Source organism: Opisthocomus hoazin, chromosome 17 (genome assembly GCF_030867145.1).
Source record: "Opisthocomus hoazin isolate bOpiHoa1 chromosome 17, bOpiHoa1.hap1, whole genome shotgun sequence".
Classification (NCBI taxonomy): Eukaryota; Metazoa; Chordata; class Aves; order Opisthocomiformes; family Opisthocomidae; genus Opisthocomus; species Opisthocomus hoazin.
This window is the reverse complement of record NC_134430.1, coordinates 2,890,805-2,912,724: the sequence shown is the minus strand read 5'-3', so window position 1 is coordinate 2,912,724 and position 21,920 is coordinate 2,890,805. Positions and strand designations below refer to the sequence as shown.

The window sequence follows — 21,920 nt, the reverse complement described above, 5'->3', positions numbered from 1 at the left end:
TTAAAGGAATATCTTGTGTCCTTGTAATGTCTGGATTTAGTAATATTTCATCTTCACCTGCTTTGAGCAGAACACACTCAACAGAACCGAGGGATTTTCTCTGTATTTCCCAGGGGCTACAGCATAAACTGTTTTCTCAGTGTCCGGGCGTAGAAAACCAAAGAGGTTCACCAGAGCTCACTCTGACTGCAGGACAAGCGGAAAAAAACTTGCAACGTAAATAGCACTACAGCCATACCTAGCAAGATTCTTCAGACGTGTCCGCTATCTCCGAAGAAAGAAATGTCATTTGGAATCCATGCCCCTGCAAAGGGAGATCTAGGACAGATGGTACAGCATGTGCAAAATGATAAGGGCGATGCTCTCTCATAATCCTAGAGCAGACAGCCAAGCAAGCAGCCCTCAAACCTGCTAGTGAGAAAATTCAGCCTCATAATTTGGCAGGTTTGGGAGGTGGGGGGGGTTATGTGTCTGTTTTAAACAGTCATCCCTGGGAAATCAGACCATATCCCCTTTTTTTACAGCTGTTGTTGTTCCCTGGTGACAGGTTCAAACTGTTTCTTTCCAAACAGAGATGTGCTGCCTCCTTGTTTGGTAGGAAAGAGGAACTAAAAGGTAAAGCATCAGTGTTTGCTCAGAGTTCAGTATTTGCACCATAATGTGGCAGGAGGTAAAAGGTTTGTCATTATGTTCCGTAACTGCATGCTTTAAAGGTAAAGCAATAAAGCTGTTAGTGAAAAGAAACAAATGTAGGCTGGCAGCAACTCAACCCATCAGAGAGGGACTCCAAGCTATCCAGTTCAAGGGATTCTCTTAAAGGAAATGTTTTCAGCAACTATGAATTGATGTGGCAAGTCCACACTTAAGTAACTTCTCACTTTTCCTGAAGATCCTCCTTTTCTGAGGGTCACAACTACCAAAGCTTTAACTGCTCTTTCGGTATCAGCTCCCACTGTAACCTATGAGAGTTTGATATCATGAAGGCTCTGGGCCCGTGTGACTTCAAGCCTAAGCCCATCTTTGGAAGCTATACCTCATTCTCGTCAACAGCTGCAAAAAGGTACTCCTGAGGTGTTTTACAGTCAATAAATGGAAGAGAGCAAGAACAAAAAACACCAAGATGGCGCTGAGGAAAGTCATGTTGGGCCACAGAAGAATGCACCCTGAAGGCTTCCCACATTTCCCTGCACGTTTTTGCCTGACTGCTGGTTTTGACTGGTTGTTGGAAGCAGGAGCTAGAAAAGGGAGGTTTCAGTAAATGCTAAAAAGCAGCAAGTGGGAGTGGGCTGGCATGACGGGGATCCCAGGGAGCTCTGCACGAACCAGTTCCCCACTGAACTCCAAAGCAAAGCAGCCCTCCAGCTGGCTCTGCCGCTGCCGTGCAGCCCCGGAGGATTAATCCCGTCGATTTGAAGAATCAACTGAGCAAAGACTACGCACAACAAGGAGCACGAAGCCGAAAACAGAACCCTTTGCCAATATACACAGCGCGTGTTTGAAGTTAAGCACCACTTGCACTCATCCTTTCGAGCACTGTAATATTATGCCTACAAGCACAATTTAGCCAATCTATTCCTCCCCCACGAGTTTAGCAAAACGGGGCTGCAGGAGGCGGTGTGGAGCAAACAATCCCGCACAGCGTGTCCTTCCAACTCACAACACGCAGCCACACGCTTCCCACCACCTCCCTCCGTACAACAAGCAGCACCACAAGCTCTGTTCTCTGTCTCCTCGGAGGAAAATGAGAACATTAGGCATCTTATTCCCCGACAGTTCAATAGCATCAGAGGAGGAAACACCCACATGACAGAAAGTGTTAGTATAATCTCAGCTGGAAATGACTTTCTGGAGGAGATGTAAAAGGAGAGCAACAGACTGCTAATGCCAGTGTTTGCCAAAGACATTAAAGGTTACATCACTCAAAAGCATACGTGACAGCTGCACATCCATTTTGCTGATAAAAATATAGCAATTCATTGACTGAGTAGTCAGACTTCACTTCCCGAGGAGAGAGCTGAAGATTATACCATATGTTATACCAAATGTAATTTCCCCAGATTTGCAGAAAAGCTTCCTAACGGCATGTAATGAGCTATTACTGGCCAGTCTGGAAGCAGAAGCCTAGCTGACCAAATTCAATCAGCTTTCTAGCGTTTGTTAAAAAGCTGTATGATCAACGTGCTTGTTATGCTAAAATATCTTCTGTTTCCTCCACAAATCTGGTGTCTATTAAATCATCTGATGACCTTATAGATTAAAATGATTATGTTCCTACTTGTTAGTGCTTTAGCCCACACGTCTCGAGGAAAGCGAGCTGGATTCTCTTTCAGCTCATGCACCAGCATCAATTTTGTTTAACTAAGTTCCAAATGAAGAATCTTTATTATTAATGACAGAGCCAGGAAAGACACAGCTTGAATTTTAGATCCCAGATGGAGTCAGCAAAGTTGGCAGCCAGAAAAGCCATCTTTTTCCTCGCTATCTGAACACACTGGATGCAGAGTCATTCAGTGGCAATAATGACACAGCCCCACGATGCCATTTGACACTTTCCAGCACAGCGCTGTCCTTTTTCACTGACAAAAAACCCCCACATTTAGTGCCACCGACTGCTAAATATAACCTGTTTATACCACCCAGACACGTTCTGCAGAGGATGCAACCAGCACAGTAGCAGACATCCTCTCAAACCAAAGGGAGAATATTATCAGCTTCTAATATTGTTTCACCTTTCAGGACAGAGTTTCTTCCTCCCATTTAGAATTACCTTACAGCACAAAAGTCGGGAAGAATTGGTTAGCTTTCGCAAGGACAGCAGAAAACGCCACGCAGTAATTTAATTTGTCTCACTGATTTCTAGCTGCTGCTGTTAAGACTGCGATACATTGAGGAATTTCTTAAATTTTTAATTGTAAGACATTTCATCACAGAGCTCAGGCAAGGCTTGCATAAAACAGTCTTTTCCAGTCTTGGCTGGTGTTGCTGGATCCTATCACAGCAAAAATGATAAACAGAGCCCTTGGCTACACTCTAGCAGCCAACGTGCAGTGCATCCTTCCACAAAGGCTTAATACACAATCTCGCCTTCCCCTTGCAGCATCTCTGCCATTCAGCATATATGAATCACGGTTGCAATGTCAAAGAATGAAATCTTCAGCAATAAGACTGTCCAGAAGCCTAAAGCCTTTACAGCAATAAGACTGTCCAGAAGCCTAAAGCTTTTACAAAGTGCAGAGCTCCTCCATGGCAGAGTTCATTCACGGAAGAGATTTGCATTCACAAAGACCACAAAACACACATCCAGGAGGCGGCACCCGCTTCTGCCCGATGTCCTCCAGCACAGGGAAGCCAGTCTTAGACACAGCACACGTACAGACAGCATCATCTTGCTGTCACGGTAAGGTGCTGTCTCTTCAGAATAATTTCATTTTCTCAGCACGGCTGAACCGGCAGCAGAATGCCTGCTTTAAGAGAAGGCTAATATAAATAACATCCTGACTGCTATGCATCGCTTCATAATAATCTCATAAAGAGATACATAACAAAATGAAGACAGCTAGCACGGAAATCTCTGAACACATGAACAGCAACGCCTCAGCACGCACAGCAAAGGGAGCAGATTGCCTGTGGTCTTCCTACCGCTCTGTTCCTGCTCCGTTATATCACGGCTGATCAGCAGCAACCATCGATCACTGGTTGAGACAGAGCTTCACCACCCCAGCAGTATGCGAATGCACCAGCGGCCGCCAGGCCTGCATTGCTTCTGGACCTTCAAAGAGCTGGTCTGTTGGCAGTTTAATATCAGATAAGCCCTCCAGCAGGCAAGCTAGTCTATTTTCGCAAGGGGAGGGGGGGAAATAGGCACTGCAGTCAGACTACTATCCTTCTTGCCTTCTCAAAAGGCCTGGAACAAGCAGATTTGAAGCACACTCTACGTGTGTTAGGAGGAGGTGGACTTTACAGATATGACAACTACCTGGACAGCATGTGTAACTGCCCTCAGGAACATAAGTAAACTATTCCTTTTTCAGAGAAGTCTCTTCAATTTACTATGTGGGATTCACTGGTTTAAAAGACAACAGCCACCCTGTGCTAATAATCCCCACCCTACTAAATCAATAGCTGCCAAGGGATGTTACTGTCTCCTTCCATGCAAGGCTCTCTATGAGAAGAATTTACAGCGGTGAAAGTCCCGTGAGAGGCTGTGCTGGCATCATGAACATGTTAGTAACTGGAGAAGATCAGTTCTTGACACAAAGCCCTAATACTGGGCATGCACCACCCATGCCTGTACAACCCATCACAAAAAAAAGACATTCCTGCCCCACAAAACTGCTGTACATGGATTACTTCGTTAGTGGAGGCAGCATTATCTGGAGTTAATGCAGTCAGGCAATACCAGGCTCTGTTCCAAGCTTCACTGCTTATCCTTTGGACAAATTACTTCGATCCGCTGTGCCTCAGTCACTGCACATCTAGGACAGTGACAAACTTTGCCCGCTTTTTAAAGCCACTTCCTCCTCTCCCACTCCGGATTTGAAAGGTGCTACAGGAGGGCGAAATAAAATATATGAACCACAACATTGAAAAACATTAGTACTGTACCTAAATTTTATTTCTTTAAGATCACGTTAGCCAAAAGTGTCACCAAAATAATTCAAATCACTATAACAAAAATATAGTACAACTTCCCCCATTAACAAACCTGATTTGCTCTCCAAATTTCACCTGAACACTTTAGGTGCACAAGGCCTGTGCAGGCCCTGCTAGCACCCCTGGGAAGGGCACTTTGCAGAAGATTAACCTATCTCTGTTTTACAAGTCCTCCGAATAATCTGGAGTTTCTATGCCCTGTTAGGGAAGGAGACGGAGGCAGCACAGAGACCAGTGGTTGCTGCTGGACTGTGTAAAACATGAGGTCACACTCCTCCGGGCAGTCCAGCAAGCAGGCAAGTGAAAGGGGAGAGCCTCACCATAACACAGCAGAAGAGAAAACTCCATCCAACAGATGCAAAATATTTACAAACTGAAGTGCAATATCATTAAATATTTTTACAAGAAAAGTTACAACTCAAACAAACAATCAAAAAAGGCAAACTTTTCAGGGACAGAAAGAACAACTCAACATGAGACATAACCAAACCAGGTAAACCAACAGCTGCTCCTGAGTTTACTGTAAACTAGCAGAACTTTGTCTTTGTCAAATGGAGTGGGACAGCAGCCACAAGCTGTTTTTACAATTTAAAACCTTAACGTTATTCAAAGTGAGCCCAGTCAACACTGGAGATTTAATGCCAAGGTTTAGGACCAAGCTTTAAAGAAAGGTTTTTCCACTTCCAAGCACATTTTCCAGTTTCCATCACAGAAACATCACATCCTCACCCCCACCAGGCAATCTGGCCTCTTGAACAGCAGCTACATTTGTTACCTCCTCTGTGAGGACGTTGTTTTCAGTTCAAAGCATAACACTGATGCAAAACACAGAATTCCGTTACCTACACAAAACATCAATCACATGTAAACTGCATTTCAAAATCAGTTCCAAATGTTTCTAAAACATAGAAACTTCCACCAGCCTTATTAAAAACAGATCATAAAACAACTCAAAAATACAAACCACTCAAAACCAGAACAATTAAGAACAACTCTAAATGCAGAACGAGAACCAGCACAGTCCCTCGGCAGAAAAATCAAACATTAGAAAAGGCTGTGACCGGGCTACGCTGGAAGTGGTCAGGAACACTCTGGAAATAGTGGTGTTTGGCCAAGTTCTTGTCCATCCACTGTGTAAGGCTGTACCTTTGGGTAGGTTTCTTGTTGGACCTTGGATTATTTCTGCAAAAGTAAGTAAAATAGTTAAAACAAACACAAGAGAAGCCTATGTACAAGAGGCTGGAACAGCATCTTCTCTGATAAAACCTTCCCTGCTCCTTGGGGCTTGCAGCTGGTACCTAATTTTCTTGTTTTTGAAGGGAAACCATATTCTAAGCAGGCACCTTGGTAAGTAACAACATGAAAGTTCAAAGACTGTCCTTTCAGAAACACTGCCTTGTGCGTTATTACCTTCTTTGCAAAGCTCTTTCTCCCTGGCCCAGCAGAGAAGGCTGAAGGTTCAACTACACAGCAGTGTAAACCACAAGCAAGTTCTCTTCACAATGTGCTGCACACGTTAAATACTCTTATTTGCTACATCTAAGCACGTAAAACCCCACAAATTTTAAGCAGTCTTATAGGAGCAAGATTAAAAAACAAATGACATTTCAACAAGCTTTGCTATCTCCAGACCCAGTGTTACTTTTCCACATCATTAGAGGCTGCTTTGCCCCTTCCACATTTTGAAAAAAGCCAACTCTGCTACCTTATTTTCTTCTTGTTTGTGCACAGGCATCAGCATAACTCAGGAAATAGCATTTATAAACTGCAGAACCATCTGAAGGAGCACAAACCACCATAGGGGTCAGTCCTGCAAAAACACTATAAGAAGAGTCGGTCTGGAGAAGGAGCCTCTGGCTGGCACCGGGCTGTCGCATCTACAACACAGAGTTTCATTTCTGCAGCAGTTGCTGCCTGCACACACAGAACAAGCCCCTCTATTCAAAAGAGCAGATCTGAAGGCCTCGCACAGTGATGGCAAGAGATGGTCGAGCAGAATGCAAGAACCCCTGAATTTGTGTCACAAAACATGAAGCGACCAGTAACTCCAGCCTTGCCGTGGCGTTTGCCCTTCTGCTCACTGAGAACGGGTACTACAGCCCAGCAAAGAGCGACTTCCTCGGAATACTGCCCTTGCTGAAGTTCACTGTTTTGAGGTGCTTTCAGTACAGTCCTTGCCCAGTCGAAACTCGAAGGTCTTTCCATCCTGCCACTGCAGCCATGTGATTACTGTTTCAGGTAACATTTCTTCCTTTCCAGGGAACACAGCATCTCCTGAGCAAATCCAAGTCTCCTTCATAAACTGCAGTATCAGCTTTTATTTACCCAAAGGAATAACTTCTTGTCAAAAAGATACTTCTAGAAAAGATTTCAGAAATGTTCTTGAAAGAAATCCATGTTTTTAGGCTGCGTTGTCTAAGAAGGAGGGAGGCACTCCAGGACAGCTAACAGAACGCGAACTCTCACCGTCACACAGCAGTTCATATCGCCTGCAATAAGCTGATGCAAGACGTGTACGTGACCAGAACGAATCAGAACTTCTCACAAATTCCTAGCCTTCCCACATGGAAGTCCCCCTCCCTTGGTCATTCTGATTCACAGTCAAAATGGGCGACAGAAGCAGGGGAGTCCTTTCCCACTGCCGGGGTGCACCCTTCGCCCCCGCGCCTGAGGGGAGACAAGAGGTTGGGCAAACTACCACCGTGACTCGTGAGTGCTTCTCACCAGCAAGAGGTTCGAGCTCCTCTGCAAGAGGCGAAGACGCAGAAGCAGACTGACCCCATCAGATATTTGGGGAGAGCTATGATCTCAGTGCCTCACCTAACTATCTAACCCAGCGCTCAGGGTAAGAATCCTTAAAACATTTTAATTTCCTTCTCCTCAGGCACAGTCCACTCCCCATCCTTCCACAACAGCTGAGACCAAACTACAGATTTGGGATGAGATTTTCAGGCAAGTTCCACCCTCACTTAGAAACCAGGAGCTCTGATTATCTCAGCAGAAGTACCTGCAAACCCAAGCCATGTGGTTTGCCACGAGAGAAGCCCCTGGACCAGTCCTGCAGACCAGGGAGGCTCACACTCCGCTAAGCACAGCTCACTGCTCCCCTCCTCCCCGCAATCTGCTTTATCAGTTCCTACCCCATCCCCTAACTCCAACCCCCATCTCACATCCCTCTTGAAATTTAGGGTTTGTAGGTGGATTTCATTTCCTTTGAAGTGAAATCTCCCTCCGAGGCCTTGCCGTAAATGTAATTCCTCCTTTACATCAGCATAGCCCAAGTCCTGTACCCTCCCCGCATGCTTTCCATTGAAGAAAAACGGGTTTGGGCCGGTAAGAACTGTTTCAAGATAAAAGCCTTTTCCTCAGTACCAGCCAACAGACCAGACTTTCAAGGCAGAGTCTGCTAGCACAGCATTCATTTGTATTTCACAGATTTGTTTCTCCATATGTTCCCTTATACTATTCTCCCTTTCCATCACCTTAAACCTGGGGTGGCTGTTTTTTGAAGATACTGATATTTGTTATTACAGTAAGACCAGATGGCCTGTGACTCTTTGTAAGGTATTTCCTCCTCCTCTCCCTTTCATTCAAGAGAGATCCAAGAAAATTATTTATCAGGTTTCTCCCAGGTTGCAAGAAGTCTGACAAAACTGCTAAGCATTATAAACCTCTACCAAACCAAGCCTCGAGGAGAACTCCTGGGGGAGTTCTGTTAGCAGAAGCATTCAGAGCAAGCCGTAGCTGGAGGTCAGACAGGAGCTAGCTCAGCTTCCCAGGTACGCAGGGGTGCATGACTCCGCCGAGAGCGATCCCTTTCCAAACAACGTGGGAATACTTCTCTGAGCAGCAGGTGGTGCAAGCACTATGCCATATGCACAATTGCAATGTTAATGACCTGTGAAAGCAGTTCTCCTGAAGTACAGATGTTTGGGTGGAAATCAAGAGAAAGCTATGTTTAGAGAGGGAAATGCTTTTCCTGTTAAGTTTGTCCTTCCCCTGTCCATTTAAAAATAGGCCTACTCAACTACGTACACTGCTGAGGATGAGACTAGGCAGCAGCGTGCTAAGATTCAGTGCCAAGAGTCACAGTTATAAAAGCAGGAGCCTCATTACTTTGGTAGACTGACACAGAACCAACCAGAACTGCCGAAGGAGGATCTTAGAGAAGAATCTCATTCTATTTACTGTTGAATAAAGGGCAATAATGAAGCGTGAATACTAACAAATGGTCAGCTGGCGTAAATCTTTTGTGGCCAATTATCAGTTTCAGCCACCCACTTCCAAGCAGATGTTCAAATCACATCTCATTTTTACATCTGCTACAAGGCAGCCTCAACGGCATTTAGATTCCTACAGGAAGCTGCAAATAAATTTATCTATCCAGACTGAATAACCTCTAGAAACTAGAATGAGAGGAAGAACAACCAGAACCACGGGTTATCTCCCATCTCACTTGAGGTGGCTAGATGTGAAAAGCTTACTCTGAATACAGAAGGATTTCTTCTAAATAGTCCCAAGTCTGCACATGTGGTAGCCAGCGCAATTTTTAGCACACAATCACCCAACATGGATATAAGAAAATTTTATTTATAGAGAACCTGCAAGTGCAAGACACCACACAGATAAGTGAAAAGATAAAGCCTCTGCTGTAGCCAGCCTGTAATTCACCCAAACATACGAGCAAGGAGCAAGAGACAGGACACGAGGAAGAGCAGACAGATTATGTAGAAGAGGGGACAGCAAAGTCAAACACTACCATAAGACAAATGCCAGGAGCTGTGCAACACAACAGAGCTAAAGATCTGCAGCAGCAATATATTAGTTACTGCTTCCCAAAGGGAATTCCCTTGCTGGCTTTGAAACCTGCTAATTTCCCTTTAGGAATTCCTTGGGATCATTCTGTATTTCTGCATCGCCTACGCAAAGATACACAAGACATTGCTGCAGATCCAGGTGCACACAAGTACCACACAGGTCAAAGTCAGCCCACTGAGAAGGATCTTCTGTGACAACTGGGAAAGCCCACGCCGTCTGTCGGGCTGAATTCCAAGCCTACAGCTATTTGGAATAAGAGAGGTTTGCACTAATAAGAAAATCAAATTGCGTGCATCACAAACAATGTTCTTCCCCAGCAAAATAGATCTCTCTTTCACTCACCAGCCTTACTCATTTGGAGCTCCTGCCTGATTTTCTGTGACTCAGAACATACGTCTTGCATTTTTAATTTGAAGGGAAGAGAAAACAGGTCATTTTAGCTTTCCTTGCATAGTCCCCTCTGCATTACTTATGCTGCATTCATACGCTGGAAAGCAGCCCTGTGGCTATGCAGCTGTTCGTGCTGCCCAGATAAGTGCAGGCTCCATGCAATGAGCCACAAAACTGTCAGTTTCTTGTAACTCCCAAGAAATGACAATTATTACACCCATGAATACTCAGAATAACCACAGTGGGAGGCCATCTCTGGAAGCTACCAGAACACTCTTTGCCCTTCAGAACATCCCAGTCCTACCCATCAGATACTGCTCTTCAGCTGATATCCATACCTGCTCTTTACAGACGCCTTCCTTTAAACCTCCGCCGTTGATAGCTCTTGAGGGACACCATTGAGAGAGGCAATGTGTAGAAGGTGTGGATAGTAAATCCAAATCTCAGTGCTGAAGCTAAAGAGTCTCCAAGTCTGGGTTCATAGTTGTGGACTGACCAGAACAAGTTACCTCCCAACACAATCCAGAGCTCAGCTCTGCTCTTCCCAAGTAACATGGGACTGTTTTGGGAGCAGCCCTGAGTTACTGCAGCAAGTCCCCTGTATAATGTTTCCCAGGTATCCCAAACTAGGAAACCCATCTGAACCAGTCCTGGAACAAGGCTGGGTGCTGTGTGGGAACTCTGCGCACGGCAGTGCTAACAAGTGCAGCAGGAATTTTGTATTTCCTTCTGAAAAACAAGCACATTCAAAAGGGCAAAGAATACCAGTCCAGCACGCCAGGCCTCCTGCTGGGATACCAATCCTCCAGTCTGCCCTCCCCACCAGGACAGCCTCACCCCACCCCATCCAGGGGTTACCTGGTGTAGCAGCTACAGTTTTCTCCATAGGGATGTGCACACTCTGGATATAAATGTTTCTTTTGCTCAAGCTCCGCTTCCGAAATGCACATCCGTTGATTCAGTCTTTAAAATAAAAGACAGCATTAATTTTTTGTTAGACAACTTGTCAAATTAGGTTACAGGAGACAGGGGGGACAAAGTGTCCTACAGAACTAGTACAGACGTGAACTTCTTTTAGTATTATAGTACGACTGCAAAAATAAAATATTTATTTAAATAAAGCTGCAGAGCTAGCACACCGAGAGCAAAGAGGAGAGAGCATCAGCTAAGTGAACCAGCAAGTCACTGTCCTGATGAACAAGCCAGGCACCTGCAGCGAGCCCTCACAAGCAGCAGATTTTTCATGTTACTCAAGGCCACACCAGGAACAGCAACAAACAGAACATCTGAGAGCAGCAGGTCTGCAGCAGCCGCAGGCAAGAACCCCGGACCTGCCCACTCCCGGCCCAGGAGCCCCGGAGAGCAGCAGGCAGCCATCCCCGCGCAGCGCCCGGCGCCGCTCTGCTGCTGCCATCTGCCGGAACGCGCTCCAGGAGAGCAGCCACCAAGCCAAGCCAGCACCAACATCCCCTCTTCTGCCCCGCAGACCACCGCCCAGCGCTGTCTTCGCAACCTTCTTTCCCATTTGGACCAGCCCTATATTCCTTCTCCTCTTACAGGGTAAAATATTAAGTACTTCTCCCACTATTTCAGTGCACCTTCAGAAAAAATAAAACCAGCAGCACATGGCCAATCAAACTGGTTTGGGAAACTGCTGGGACATGTTTCAGAGTGCAAAGGCATTTAGAGGCATCTAAGAACTTACTTTTCCTCCTCCTGTGGCACAGGAATAACTTTGTCAGGCTTCTTCCCACCAGCTGTTTCTTCCTGGCCAGTCTGGCCTTCACTTAACTACAAAGATAAGGAAAAGGGGAATTAACACCTAATGGAAAATCATTTCATGTAAGTCTTGCTTATACAGTTGTACAAAAATCACACTTTCATCCAACTGAAAAACCTTCCCTTGCCCTGTAAAAATGCACACTTGTGTGCAGCTGGACATTACTGCCAGTACAAATCAAAAGCAACGGAATTAAAAACACGTTAGTTACAAGAATGAAGATCTGTGTTTACTTTAATGCTGCTTGATGGCTGTTTCGCTTCTGCAGATTCCCCCTTTTCATCCTCTGGAGAGTCTAATTTCCTTGAAAAACAGCTCATTGTTGCTTCGGAAAGTTCTGGGTTTCTGGACCCAGAAGGTGGTGTGGGACAGCTCGGCAACACAGGTGCTGAACTCTGGCCACAGACACGGTCGGAAGCGGGCATGGATTTGCCCACACGATCACCACGGAAGTCAGGCACATCTCTGCTTGCAAAGGGAGTCTTTCCCAGGTAATCCACACCCAGGCTTTGCCGGCCATTTGACATCAGCCCCTCTGAGGATTCTTCAAGAACGCAGCTACTAGCGTTTTTATCATACTCTAGGCAATCATTTCTGATTACTTCTGAAGCTTCTTTTTCGGCTTCCTCCAAACAACTCTCCTCCAGAGGCCGATCTACATAGTCAGCATCAATCGGGCTAAGGCTCAGAAGCTCCTGAATGTCAAGGTCAAACAGCATGCGAGTGACTTGGGCTGACTGCAGACGGTTCTCGTCCAAACTAGCACTTTCATTCGAAAGGCTAAAATAACATTCAGAACTGACTGAAGGACACTCTCTGGACAGAGGTACATTTGGTTTCGCTGCAGTCTCTGAGGCTACGCTGGCATCTCCACTGATGACTGATAACCCAGTGCAGCTGCTGCTCTCGTCCTCTTCACTCTCTCCATTTACATTTTGGCTCAGAGCGCTTTTTCTAGTTGGGTACCGCTCAGATTCCACACAATCATCTGCCAATATTTCCTGGATCTCTTCCTCAGTGTAACTGAAAGCAGAATTCCCTCCTTCGCTATCTGACAGTTCCAACAAGGCGTCATCTGGCTCGCTATCACCAAAACATCTGGATGTATCTAGAGAAATGGCTACATCATTGTATTTCGACGCAGAAGAACTGGCAACAAGGTCGTCATGGCCAGTATCATCCAGAAAATGAGAGGATCCTTGAAAGCAGGCAGAATCTGTGGAACAGAGCAGCGCTTCCTCTGACCGACGCGGAGTGCTACAGCGATGACCCAACACGCAAGCTTTCTTAGCTGACTGCAAGGCCTGAACCTGCTCTGCAGAATCCAACAGCCTTTTGGCCCCAGGAACTGTATTAAGAACAGTAGGTTTAAATTCCTGACAAAGGAAATGCCCAAAGGCGTGAAGGGAACCGTCGGCCATGCTGCTGTCGGTTCCTCTACCTCAGTGACCCTGTGCCTCCTGCTTAGAGCTCTACGAAGCCTGTTCTGAGGTTCATCTGATCCTGGTGCCCTTCGAGCAGCCCTTTCAGAAAAGAAACCAGCAAGAGTCAGCTCCAATCTGCCAGCAAAAGACAACATCTTAAATAAAGAAACTCATCTGTTTTCCGAAGACGCAGTAATGTAACAGGGAAGGCAAAAACACTCGCTGAGGCACAGCAGGCACAATTAACTCCCTGGCCTCCCTTACCTCTGCTCCTCACCATTTTAGGTCTTAACAACAACCAGTCCCTCATTCCAGGAGCGGTCTCAGATTGTTCAGCTTTATCCAGCAGGACTAATACAAGCCCAAATCACCACTGCAGTCTGCACCACCTCCTCCAAAGCTGCTGTAAATCAGTCGTTCTGACATCAGATAACACTATTCACAAATTATACTCTTTAAGACCTTAAAGTACAGAGCACACTTCAGGAATTAAATATAGCCTCACAGACCCTCCCTGTCTCCCAACCCCCACCTCTGTCCTTCAGAGGTACCAAACAAATAAAAAGTTTTTTCCAGGTTAGGAAAAACTGAGCAATGGAAGATTAACTCTGCCAGGGAGCCAAGAGGACATTCAGCAGAGTATTAGTCACGAACACATTTGAGCAAAACACAGATTATCATGAAAGATCAGAAGATAAAGATTCTTCCCATAAAATTCCACAGTTTAAAGGTATTCACAAACAAAACCTGTTTACCTCTTGGTGAGGACTCAGACTAACACGAATCTTTTGACTTGAAAGCCCTGCATTTGACTCTCACCCAGCAGGAGAATTTTGGCTAAGGAAAGGTATTTCCTGTCCTCTTTGAGCAGGAGATGTAAAGGAATACCTTTTGTCTTCCCACTGGTTTGACTACTTCTTTGAGAAAGAGGGGGCTACCTACTCCAGGAATAAAACCCAGGTAGTTCTGCTGCTTTCTCTTGTCATTCTGTCCAAATAACAAAAATCAGCACTCTCAGAATGATGCTATGACCACACCGCAGGAAGAAAAATCCTCGAGAATCAGCTGTGTACACACAAAGCCTATACAAGCACATACAGAGTCACGGGCAGCCCTCACTAGACAGTACTTGCCTGGAGTTCTGCAATTTGGCTACAAGTGCTCAAGTGTTTCAGAGAGAAACAAGAGGCAAATAAAGGCAAATTAAACAGGGATTTAGTCCTGCAGAGCGCAGCATTCTGATAATCTAGCTCCTAATAAATAGGGTCTTGAAAGAGAACCAAACATTTTAAGCCTTTTTGCTGGTACTGGTGTACAAGAAGTACATTTGGAGATGTTTACATGCTCAGCTTCCAGACAAGGAAATGGTTTCTTTACTGCCGTGACCTTCCCAATTCACCTAGCTGCAATCTGTGCTGGGTCTGTACTTTCAGCCCTGCATCAACCGATTCTGGAAGCAGAACTTGGGTAACCACGCACGAACCCAGAGTCCCCTGCCACTCCCCATAAAAATGTGTTCAATTCAGTGGCTGTTCAAGGATTTACACCAGGGTAATGCTCCGTAACAGTTTTAAACGGCTCAAACTGCTGCAAGACCAGGCTGCCTGCTGCTCTCACTGATGCTTGAAATGGTCTTGGTCAGACCACGCTGGAGCCAGCTCACCCCCAGTTGCCGAAGCACCAGCACCGGATCAGCAGTGGGCAAGTCAACGAAGGCTTTTCGGAGAGTTACACGGGCTTTATGCGGGTTTTTAGGGTGGCTTCTGTAAACGGTGAGAGCAGAAGGGAAGACCACCGAGAAACACAGCCCGGCCACCTTGCCTGCCCCGCTCCCCGCGGCCCCGGGATCAGCTCCCTCCTGAGGCAGCCAGGAGCGAGGGGCACCTGCGGGAGAACACCCCCGTGGGCCGGCGGGTAACGGTCCCCGCAGCCCCGCGACTGCCCACCGGCAGGCCTCGCCTCCAGCACCCCCAGACGCGGGGAGCCTGCTCTCCTCTCACCCGAGAGCGCGCAGCCGCCGCCGCTCCCGGACCTCGCCCTCTGCCACGGGCCCGGCCCCACCAGCCCGGGGCCGCCCCGAGGGAGGGGCCCGGCCGTCCCCGGCTCCTCCTCCCGGCCAGGCCCGGGTGACTCCCCCCGAAACCCGACCTCGAAAAAGGAGTAAAAAAACCCCGAAATAAATAAACGAAAAGCTCCAGTGAGACCAGGGAACAGCCCAGCCCCGCGCCGGGCCTGGCGGCGCAACAGACCCCGACCTGCTCACCCGCCGCCATCTTAACGGCGCGGTCAACCCCGCCCACCCCCGCGCGAGACGACGCCTCATTGGCGGAGCGCGGCCGGCCCCGCCCCGACGCCCGGCGCGCCCCGCCCTTTCCTCATCGGCAGCTCGGCGCTCGGGCGGCGGAAGTGACATCCAGGCGCGGTATGCGAGCGCCGAGCGGAGCTGATGCAACCCGGGGGAGGTCGGTGGGGCTGGGCCGGGGGCTGCGGGGCGGCCTCGGGAGCGGGCAAGGCCGCGGGGGGCTCCCGGGGGGGCCGGCGCCTCCGGTAACGTGGTCTCCCTCTCTTCAGCCGCTGCCATGGAGCCCGCGGCCGGCCCGCAGGAGAAGTATCACCTCATCACCCGCAACCTGCAGGTACCGGGGAGGGGGGATCGGGGCCGGGGTGGGCCGGGGAGAGGGGATCGGGGCCGGGGCAAGCCGGGGAGGGGGGATCGGGACCGGGGCAGGCCGGGGCGGGGGTATCGGTGCCGGGGAGGGGGGTATCGGGGCCGGGAAGGGGGTATTGGGGCCGGGGAGGGGGAGATCGGGGCCGGGGAGGGAGTATCGGGGCCGGGGCAGGCCCTGGACGTAGCGGAGCGGGCCCGGATCAGCCTCCGGACCCGGCAGGAGCCCCGGGGAGACGCTGCATGCAGGGCTGGCACGGCTCGGGGCTCGGCTCTTCGGCGGGACGCTGTCCTGCCCACGGTCTCCCTCCCCTGGGCACCCCAGCATGCGCCCGGGGAGGCTCAGCCATGCCGGGTGCGTGTCTTGGTCCTCCACAGGAGGTGCTGGGGGAGGATAAGCTCATGGCCATCCTGAAGGAGCGAGAGCTGAAGATCTACTGGGGCACCGCCACCACGGGCAAGCCGCACGTGGCCTACTTCGTGCCCATGTCCAAGATTGCAGATTTCCTGAAGGCAGGGTGCGAGGTGGGTGGCCGAGCCGGGACCCAGCGGGACTTTGTCACCGTGCCAGTGGGTGGGAACGTGCCGCTCCCCTGAGCAGCGCGGCACTGACTCCGTCCCCCTCCGTACTAGGTGATGATACTCTTTGCTGACCTTCATGCTTACCTGGACAACATGAAGGCTCCCTGGGAGCTGCTGGAGTTGCGCACCCGTTATTACGAGAACGTGATCAAAGCCATGCTGGAGAGCATCGGGGTGCCCCTGGAAAAGTTGAAGTTCGTCCGGGGCACTGACTACCAGCTCAGCAAGTGAGTCCTGGGACACCCAGCCCCCTCGGGAGGGGAGAGCCTGACCTGGGGCCAGGAGTGGCTGGAGAGCTGCAAGGAGGAGCAGGAGCTGGGGGTGCTGCTGGGCGACAGCTGGCCAGACACGGGCCAGCAGTGTGCCCGGGTGGGCAAGGAGGCCAACGGCACCCTGGCTTGGGTCAGGAATGGTGTGGCCAGCGGGAGCAGGGAGGGGATCGGGCCCCTGTGCTCGGCACTGGTGAGGCCGCACCTCGAGTGCTGTGCTCGGCTTTGGGCCCCTCGCTCCAAGAAGGACACTGAGGGGCTGGAGCTTGTCCAGAGAAGGGCAGCGAGGCTGGTGAAGGGTCTGGAGAACAAGTCTGATGGGGAGCGGCTGAGGGAGCTGGGGCTGTTCAGTCTGGAGAAGGAGAGGCTGAGGGGGGACCTTCTCACTCTCTGCAGCTCCCTGACAGGAGGGTGTAGTGAGGAGGGGGTTGGTCTCTTCTCCCAAGTAACCAGCGATAGGACGAGAGGCAATGGTCTCAAGTTGCGTCAGGGGAGGTTTAGATTGGATATTGGGAAAAATTTCTTTACTGGAAGAGTTGTCAGGCATTGGATCAGGCTGCCCAGGGCAGTGGTGGAGTCCGCATCCCTGGAGGGGTTCAAAAACCGTGTGGATGTGGCACTTGGGGACATGGTTTAGCAGGCATGGGGGTGTTGGGGTGACGGTTGGACTTGATGATCTGAGAGGTCTTTTCCAACCTTTTTGATTCTGCGATCCTGTTCCTGAGCTTGCCCTGTTCGTGAGGCGCCATCACTCAGGGAACAAAGTGAAGGTGCCTCCAGGCCTTGGCCCCTCTCGATGTGGCCAGGCCCCGCGTCTGCGTGAAGCGGCTCTAGAAGCCGTCCCCCTGCCCGGTGCCACCCGCGCTGTCCCTTCCGGCAGGGAGTACACGCTGGACGTGTACCGCCTCTCGTCCGTGGTGACGCAGCACGACGCCAAGAAGGCGGGAGCGGAGGTGGTGAAGCAGGTGGAGCACCCCTTGCTGAGCGGTTTGCTCTACCCAGGCCTGCAGGTTCGTCGCGGCGAGGCGGCGGCCGGGGAGGTGCTGGGCGAAGCGGGGACTGCGGGGCCGGGTGAGGCGGGGTGCCGAGGTCGCTGTGCTCCACCCCAGCATTACACCTGGCAGCAGCACAAAGCGTAACGCAATCCCAGAGCAGCTTTTGCAGCGACTCCAGCCAGCCGCGGGGCAGCAGGCGATGGGGAGGGCTCCCGTCCCTCCCGGGGCAGGAGCGCGTGCCCCGGCAGAGGCTGGGCAGGTCTGGGGGACGGGCAGGACCTCGAAGGCTGGGCACGGCCGGAGCGCGGAGCCTCAGGGTCCATCTCAGGGCTGTGTGTGTGTCTCTGCAGGCGCTGGATGAGGAGTACCTCAAGGTCGACGCGCAGTTCGGAGGGGTTGATCAGAGGAAGATATTCACCTTCGCAGAGAAGGTGAGGAGCAGGGGTGTTTCTGAGCCCCCTGCGGTGCTGACGCCCGTCTCCAGGCCCGAACACTCGTTAATCCGTTGGGAGAAGCGTGTCTGTGGTTTCGGTTGGCACCGCAGTGCCCTTCGCAGCTCCCGCTGCTGCTCTCGTGGTCTGCAGGGCGCTGGTGTGCTGCCACGCAGCCCTGGCTGTGGCTGTCCACGCCTTGTGACTTCGCGGTAGCTTTCTGGGTCCCCAAGTTACCTGGAGCCTCACAGGGATTGTGAGTTAAAGCTTGGTCTTCAGAAGAGGACTGGCCATGACTTGCCTCCGTGCTTTTTCCCAGTACCTTCCTTCCCTGGGCTACACCAAGCGCGTCCATTTGATGAACCCGATGGTTCCTGGTCTGACAGGCAGCAAAATGAGCTCGTCGGAAGAGGTTGGTCCCTGGACGGTGGCTGCGGTCCGGGGTGCTGCGGGGGGCGGGTTAATGGCTGGGGGCAGAGAGGCTGCACCCCGAGACGAGGTGCCTTCTCTCTCCGCTCACCCTGGGGGCTGAGAAGAAGTTGCAGCTACTCCAACGTGAATTGTCTTTTGGGCGAGAGCATTGGGTGAAGGGCTGCGGAAATCTTTCCCTGCAGGACTCAAAGATTGACCTTCTGGACCGCAAGGAGGACGTGAAGAAGAAGTTGAAGAAGGCTTTCTGTGAGCCAGGGAACGTGGAGAACAACGGTGTCCTCTCCTTCATCAAGCACGTTCTCTTTCCCCTCAAGTCAGGTGAGGGGCTCGGGCGCTGGACCTGGTGTTTCCTGTGGGTGAGAGGAAGGGACGGGCGCGTGCCCCCCCTGAAGCAGGCTGCCCCTGAGTGCCCCCTCCCCAGCCCCCGCTCTCGGGCAAAGCGGGACGGGGGGTTTATGTGGCTGAGCAGGGCGCGAGGCTCTGCATGGGTTAATCTGTGCCTTAAAATCTGTGTGTCGCAGAGTTTGTGATTCTGCGAGAAGAAAAGTGGGGAGGAAACAAAACCTACACAGCCTACGAGGCCCTGGAGAAGGACTTCGCTGAGCAGGTGAGTGCCGGGAGGGATGGGACCCTCTTCCCGTCCTTGAGGCTCCTCAGCTCAGTCCGGGGGCTCTGAGCAGCAGCGGGAGATGGGAGTCTGCACCAGGCAGAGCGTGGAGCAGAGCGTGGAGCAGGCTGTGGGGTGGCAGGGTGCTTCCAGCCTGGAGAGCCCGAAGGCGAGAGGGAGGGGGAAGGATGTGGGGACACGAGCTCTCCTGGTGCAGGGCGGGACCACGTCGGCCACGTCCTGGAGCAGAGCAGCAGCTGAACTGTTCTCAGCTCTTCCTGGCTGGGGCTGCAAGCGAAAGCGTCCAGAAGAGGGGCCCTGTTGTCCATGGGGGAATCGGTCCCGGTGCTGGGGTTCATCTCCCCGCCCTGCATGGCCTCCGGTTCCGGCCTCTCTGGACTCGGACCCGTGACTCGGATTCCACCGCTGCCCGGAGGGAAGCCACGCAGGATCCCGTCTGTTTGTCGCGACGCAGGTTGTGCATCCCGGAGACTTGAAGAACTCGGTGGAAGTGGCCCTGAACAAACTGCTTGACCCCATCAGAGAGAAGTTCAACAGCCCGGAACTGAAGAAGCTGACCAGCGCAGCGTATCCCGACCCATCCAGAGCCAGTAAGGAGCCGCTGGGAGCTCGGGGAAGGGGGGCCCTGGCCACACAGGGCTGGGTGGGAGAGAGTCCCTGCAGGGCTGAGGTTACAAGTTCTGAAACTTCAGTCCTGGGGGCAGCGCCGGGGAGCGTTAGGAAGGGTGAGGAAAGGCCAGCACCAGGGGTGTTTGCTGGCCGCGGAGAGGACAGATGCCGGCCTGCTGCTCCGGTGCTGGAGAGGCCGGCAGGGCAGAGGAGGGGCTGTGGTCTGTGGTGCAGACACAAGCAGGGAATTCAGCGGGCCTCAGGGCCAGCGTTTGGGGGTCACCATGTGCTCCCCAGGGCCAGTGTTTGGGGGTCACCGTGTGCTCCCCAGGGCCAGCGTTTGGGGGTCACTGTGTGCTCCCTGGGGCCTGGCCAGCTCCCTGGGTTTATGCTGAGCAACACAACTGTTCTCTTTGCACTGCAGAGCCTGCAGAGAAGAGCACCAAGAACTCGGAGCCAGAGAACGTGGTCCCATCCCGGCTGGACATCCGTGTGGGCAAAGTGATCAGTGTGGAAAAGGTGCGGGCACAACGGGGAGAGGGGAGTAACCTTTCCACATGGTGCTGTGGGCACTCAGGGGGTGTGGGGGGATCTGCCCCGTCCTCTACCACCCCAGTCCCCTTCCCTGCTCCTCACCTTGCTTCTGCTTGCCAGCACCCGGACGCCGACAGCCTGTACGTGGAGAAGATCGACGTGGGCGAGCCCGAGCCCCGCACCGTGGTCAGCGGCCTGGTGCAGTTCGTCCCCAAGGAGCAGCTGCAGGACAGGCTGGTGGTGCTGCTCTGCAACCTCAAGCCCCAGAAGATGAGGGGTGTGGAGTCGCAGGGCATGGTGCTGTGTGCCTCCAGGTGAGGGAGGGCGCATCGGGGCCGTACCCCTCCCGGGGAGCAGTCCAGACCCCCCTGTCCCGGAGCCCGGCGGTGCTGGGGGGCAGGCGGTGCCTCCTCGGGGTGACTCCGCTTCCTCCGTGCCCCTCGGCAGCGTGGGGGAGCCGCGGCAGGTGGAGCCCCTGGACCCACCGGCCGGGTGCTGCGCCGGGGAGCGCGTCTACGTGGAGGGCTACGAGGGTGGGGAGCCCGACGACGAGCTCAAGCCGAAGAAGAAGGTCTTTGAGAAGCTGCAGGTGAGGGGCTGGGGTTCCAGGCGTCGAGTGGGGCACGCAGACGCTGCTGTCCCCGCCTCTGGGTGACTCCAGATGAGCTGTTTGCTGCTCAGCGCTCGTGTTTGCGACCGTCAGCAAAGCTGTGGAGGAAAGAAACCTCCCCACGGGCTGAGTGAGGTGCTGCTGCCCCGCTGGCAGCCCCGACCTGACCCTGCCTCCCCTGCTCTGCTCCCCAGGCCGACTTCCGCGTCTCCGAGGACTGTGTGGCCCAGTGGAAGCAGAGAAACTTCCTGACCAAGCTGGGGAGAGTCTCCTGTAAAAGCCTGAAGGGAGGGAGCATCAGCTAACAAGCGCCGGAGCCGCAGCTCGTGCCTCCCGCCTGGCCCCCTCCGCCACCTCAGCCAGGCTTCTCCTCCCCGGTCTCTGCCATCTCCTCCCAGTTCCCTGCGCTGGGGGCTCAGCCCTGTGGGACTTGGGGGCTCCGGGACTGAACCTGCAGCCCCTCCCGATGTCACCAGCGCCCCAGGCCTGCTCCGCCATCATCCATGCCCTGGCTCTGGGCCCTGCCAGTGGCACCACACCCCAGGGACCTGCCCGTGGCCTCGGGCTCGGCGCTGGGGCCACCGGCTCGCTCCCAGATGTGCCATAGACTGGATGCCCTGTGCCCCGCTGGTCCCGACTGGGATGGCGTGCGCGGGTGCTGCGGTGAGGGCAGAAGGGAAGGCTGCTCGCTCAGAGCGGTGTTGCTGCTAACGGAGCTGGGGGCAGCTGCCTGGCAGCGTGGCGGGCCCCGTCCCCGGCTCTGCCCGGGCACCCCCGCGCAGCCCACCCACTCGTGGGTCTGTCCTGCACCCGTGAGGGGCCGTGGGGGGCGCGGGCCTTCAACACCGGCTCGGGAACCATCTGTCTTGTCGTAAACCCAAATAAAATGTTGCGCTGGCTGCCGCGGGGTGTGCCCGTCTGTCCGGGGAGAGGTGGCTGAGCCGGCAGCCAGCCCTGCTCCGGTGTTGTGGTGCCAGCCCGCTCGGGGTCCGCGCCTGCCCCGGAGCTGCGGGGAGGGCAGCTGCCACGCGTGGCAAGACCGTGACCACAAGCCAGGAAGCACAGGAGGCGGCAAGCTTCGGTCATCATCTTTACCAGCC

At 52.4% G+C, this 21,920-nt stretch overlaps 2 protein-coding genes across 4 annotated transcripts; one reads left to right on the top strand and one right to left on the bottom strand.

Moving 5' to 3' along the window:
- Window positions 1–4,611: 4,611 nt before the first annotated feature.
- On the bottom strand, window positions 4,612–15,350 carry S100PBP (S100P binding protein). Of its 3 annotated transcripts, none has more exons than XM_075438167.1 (5): window positions 15,321–15,350; window positions 11,875–13,164; window positions 11,567–11,652; window positions 10,720–10,824; window positions 4,612–5,835 (listed from the first exon to the last, which is right to left on the bottom strand). In XM_075438167.1, exons 2-5 carry the CDS (start codon window positions 13,060–13,062, stop codon window positions 5,691–5,693), a joined length of 1,524 nt encoding a protein of 507 aa, XP_075294282.1. In that variant the 5' UTR covers window positions 13,063–13,164; window positions 15,321–15,350; the 3' UTR covers window positions 4,612–5,690. The 3 variants fall into 3 exon arrangements, with proteins under 3 accessions (XP_075294282.1, XP_075294280.1, XP_075294281.1); XM_075438165.1 differs by having other exon boundaries at window positions 11,875–13,468; window positions 15,066–15,322; XM_075438166.1 differs by lacking the exon at window positions 15,321–15,350 and having other exon boundaries at window positions 11,875–13,506.
- A 101-nt stretch (window positions 15,351–15,451) lies between these two features.
- YARS1 (tyrosyl-tRNA synthetase 1) lies at window positions 15,452–21,737 on the top strand. The gene is made up of 14 exons (XM_075437821.1): window positions 15,452–15,527; window positions 15,637–15,701; window positions 16,109–16,255; window positions 16,364–16,539; window positions 17,462–17,591; window positions 17,927–18,007; window positions 18,327–18,419; window positions 18,622–18,757; window positions 18,961–19,046; window positions 19,522–19,657; window positions 20,101–20,195; window positions 20,331–20,524; window positions 20,658–20,799; window positions 21,015–21,737. The coding sequence occupies exons 1-14, from the start codon at window positions 15,512–15,514 to the stop codon at window positions 21,123–21,125; spliced, it is 1,608 nt and encodes a 535-aa protein (XP_075293936.1). The 5' UTR covers window positions 15,452–15,511; the 3' UTR covers window positions 21,126–21,737.
- The last annotated feature ends 183 nt before the right edge of the window (window positions 21,738–21,920 follow it).

What these genes read in the sequence shown, in the direction of transcription:
- S100PBP (XM_075438167.1), bottom strand. Translation starts at nt 13,062, where the DNA reads ATGGCCGACGGTTCCCTTCACGCCTTTGGGCATTTCCTTTGTCAGGAA. An exon ending in AGCCATCAAGCAGCATTAAA is followed by an intron (nt 11,653 to 11,874) that starts GTAAACACAGAT and finishes TTATCTTTGTAG; the next exon opens with TTAAGTGAAGGCCAGACTGG. An exon ending in GTGCCACAGGAGGAGGAAAA is followed by an intron (nt 10,825 to 11,566) that starts GTAAGTTCTTAG and finishes TTTATTTTAAAG; the next exon opens with ACTGAATCAACGGATGTGCA.
- YARS1 (XM_075437821.1), top strand. An exon ending in TGCTCTACCCAGGCCTGCAG is followed by an intron (nt 17,592 to 17,926) that starts GTTCGTCGCGGC and finishes GTGTCTCTGCAG; the next exon opens with GCGCTGGATGAGGAGTACCT. An exon ending in AAATGAGCTCGTCGGAAGAG is followed by an intron (nt 18,420 to 18,621) that starts GTTGGTCCCTGG and finishes CTTTCCCTGCAG; the next exon opens with GACTCAAAGATTGACCTTCT.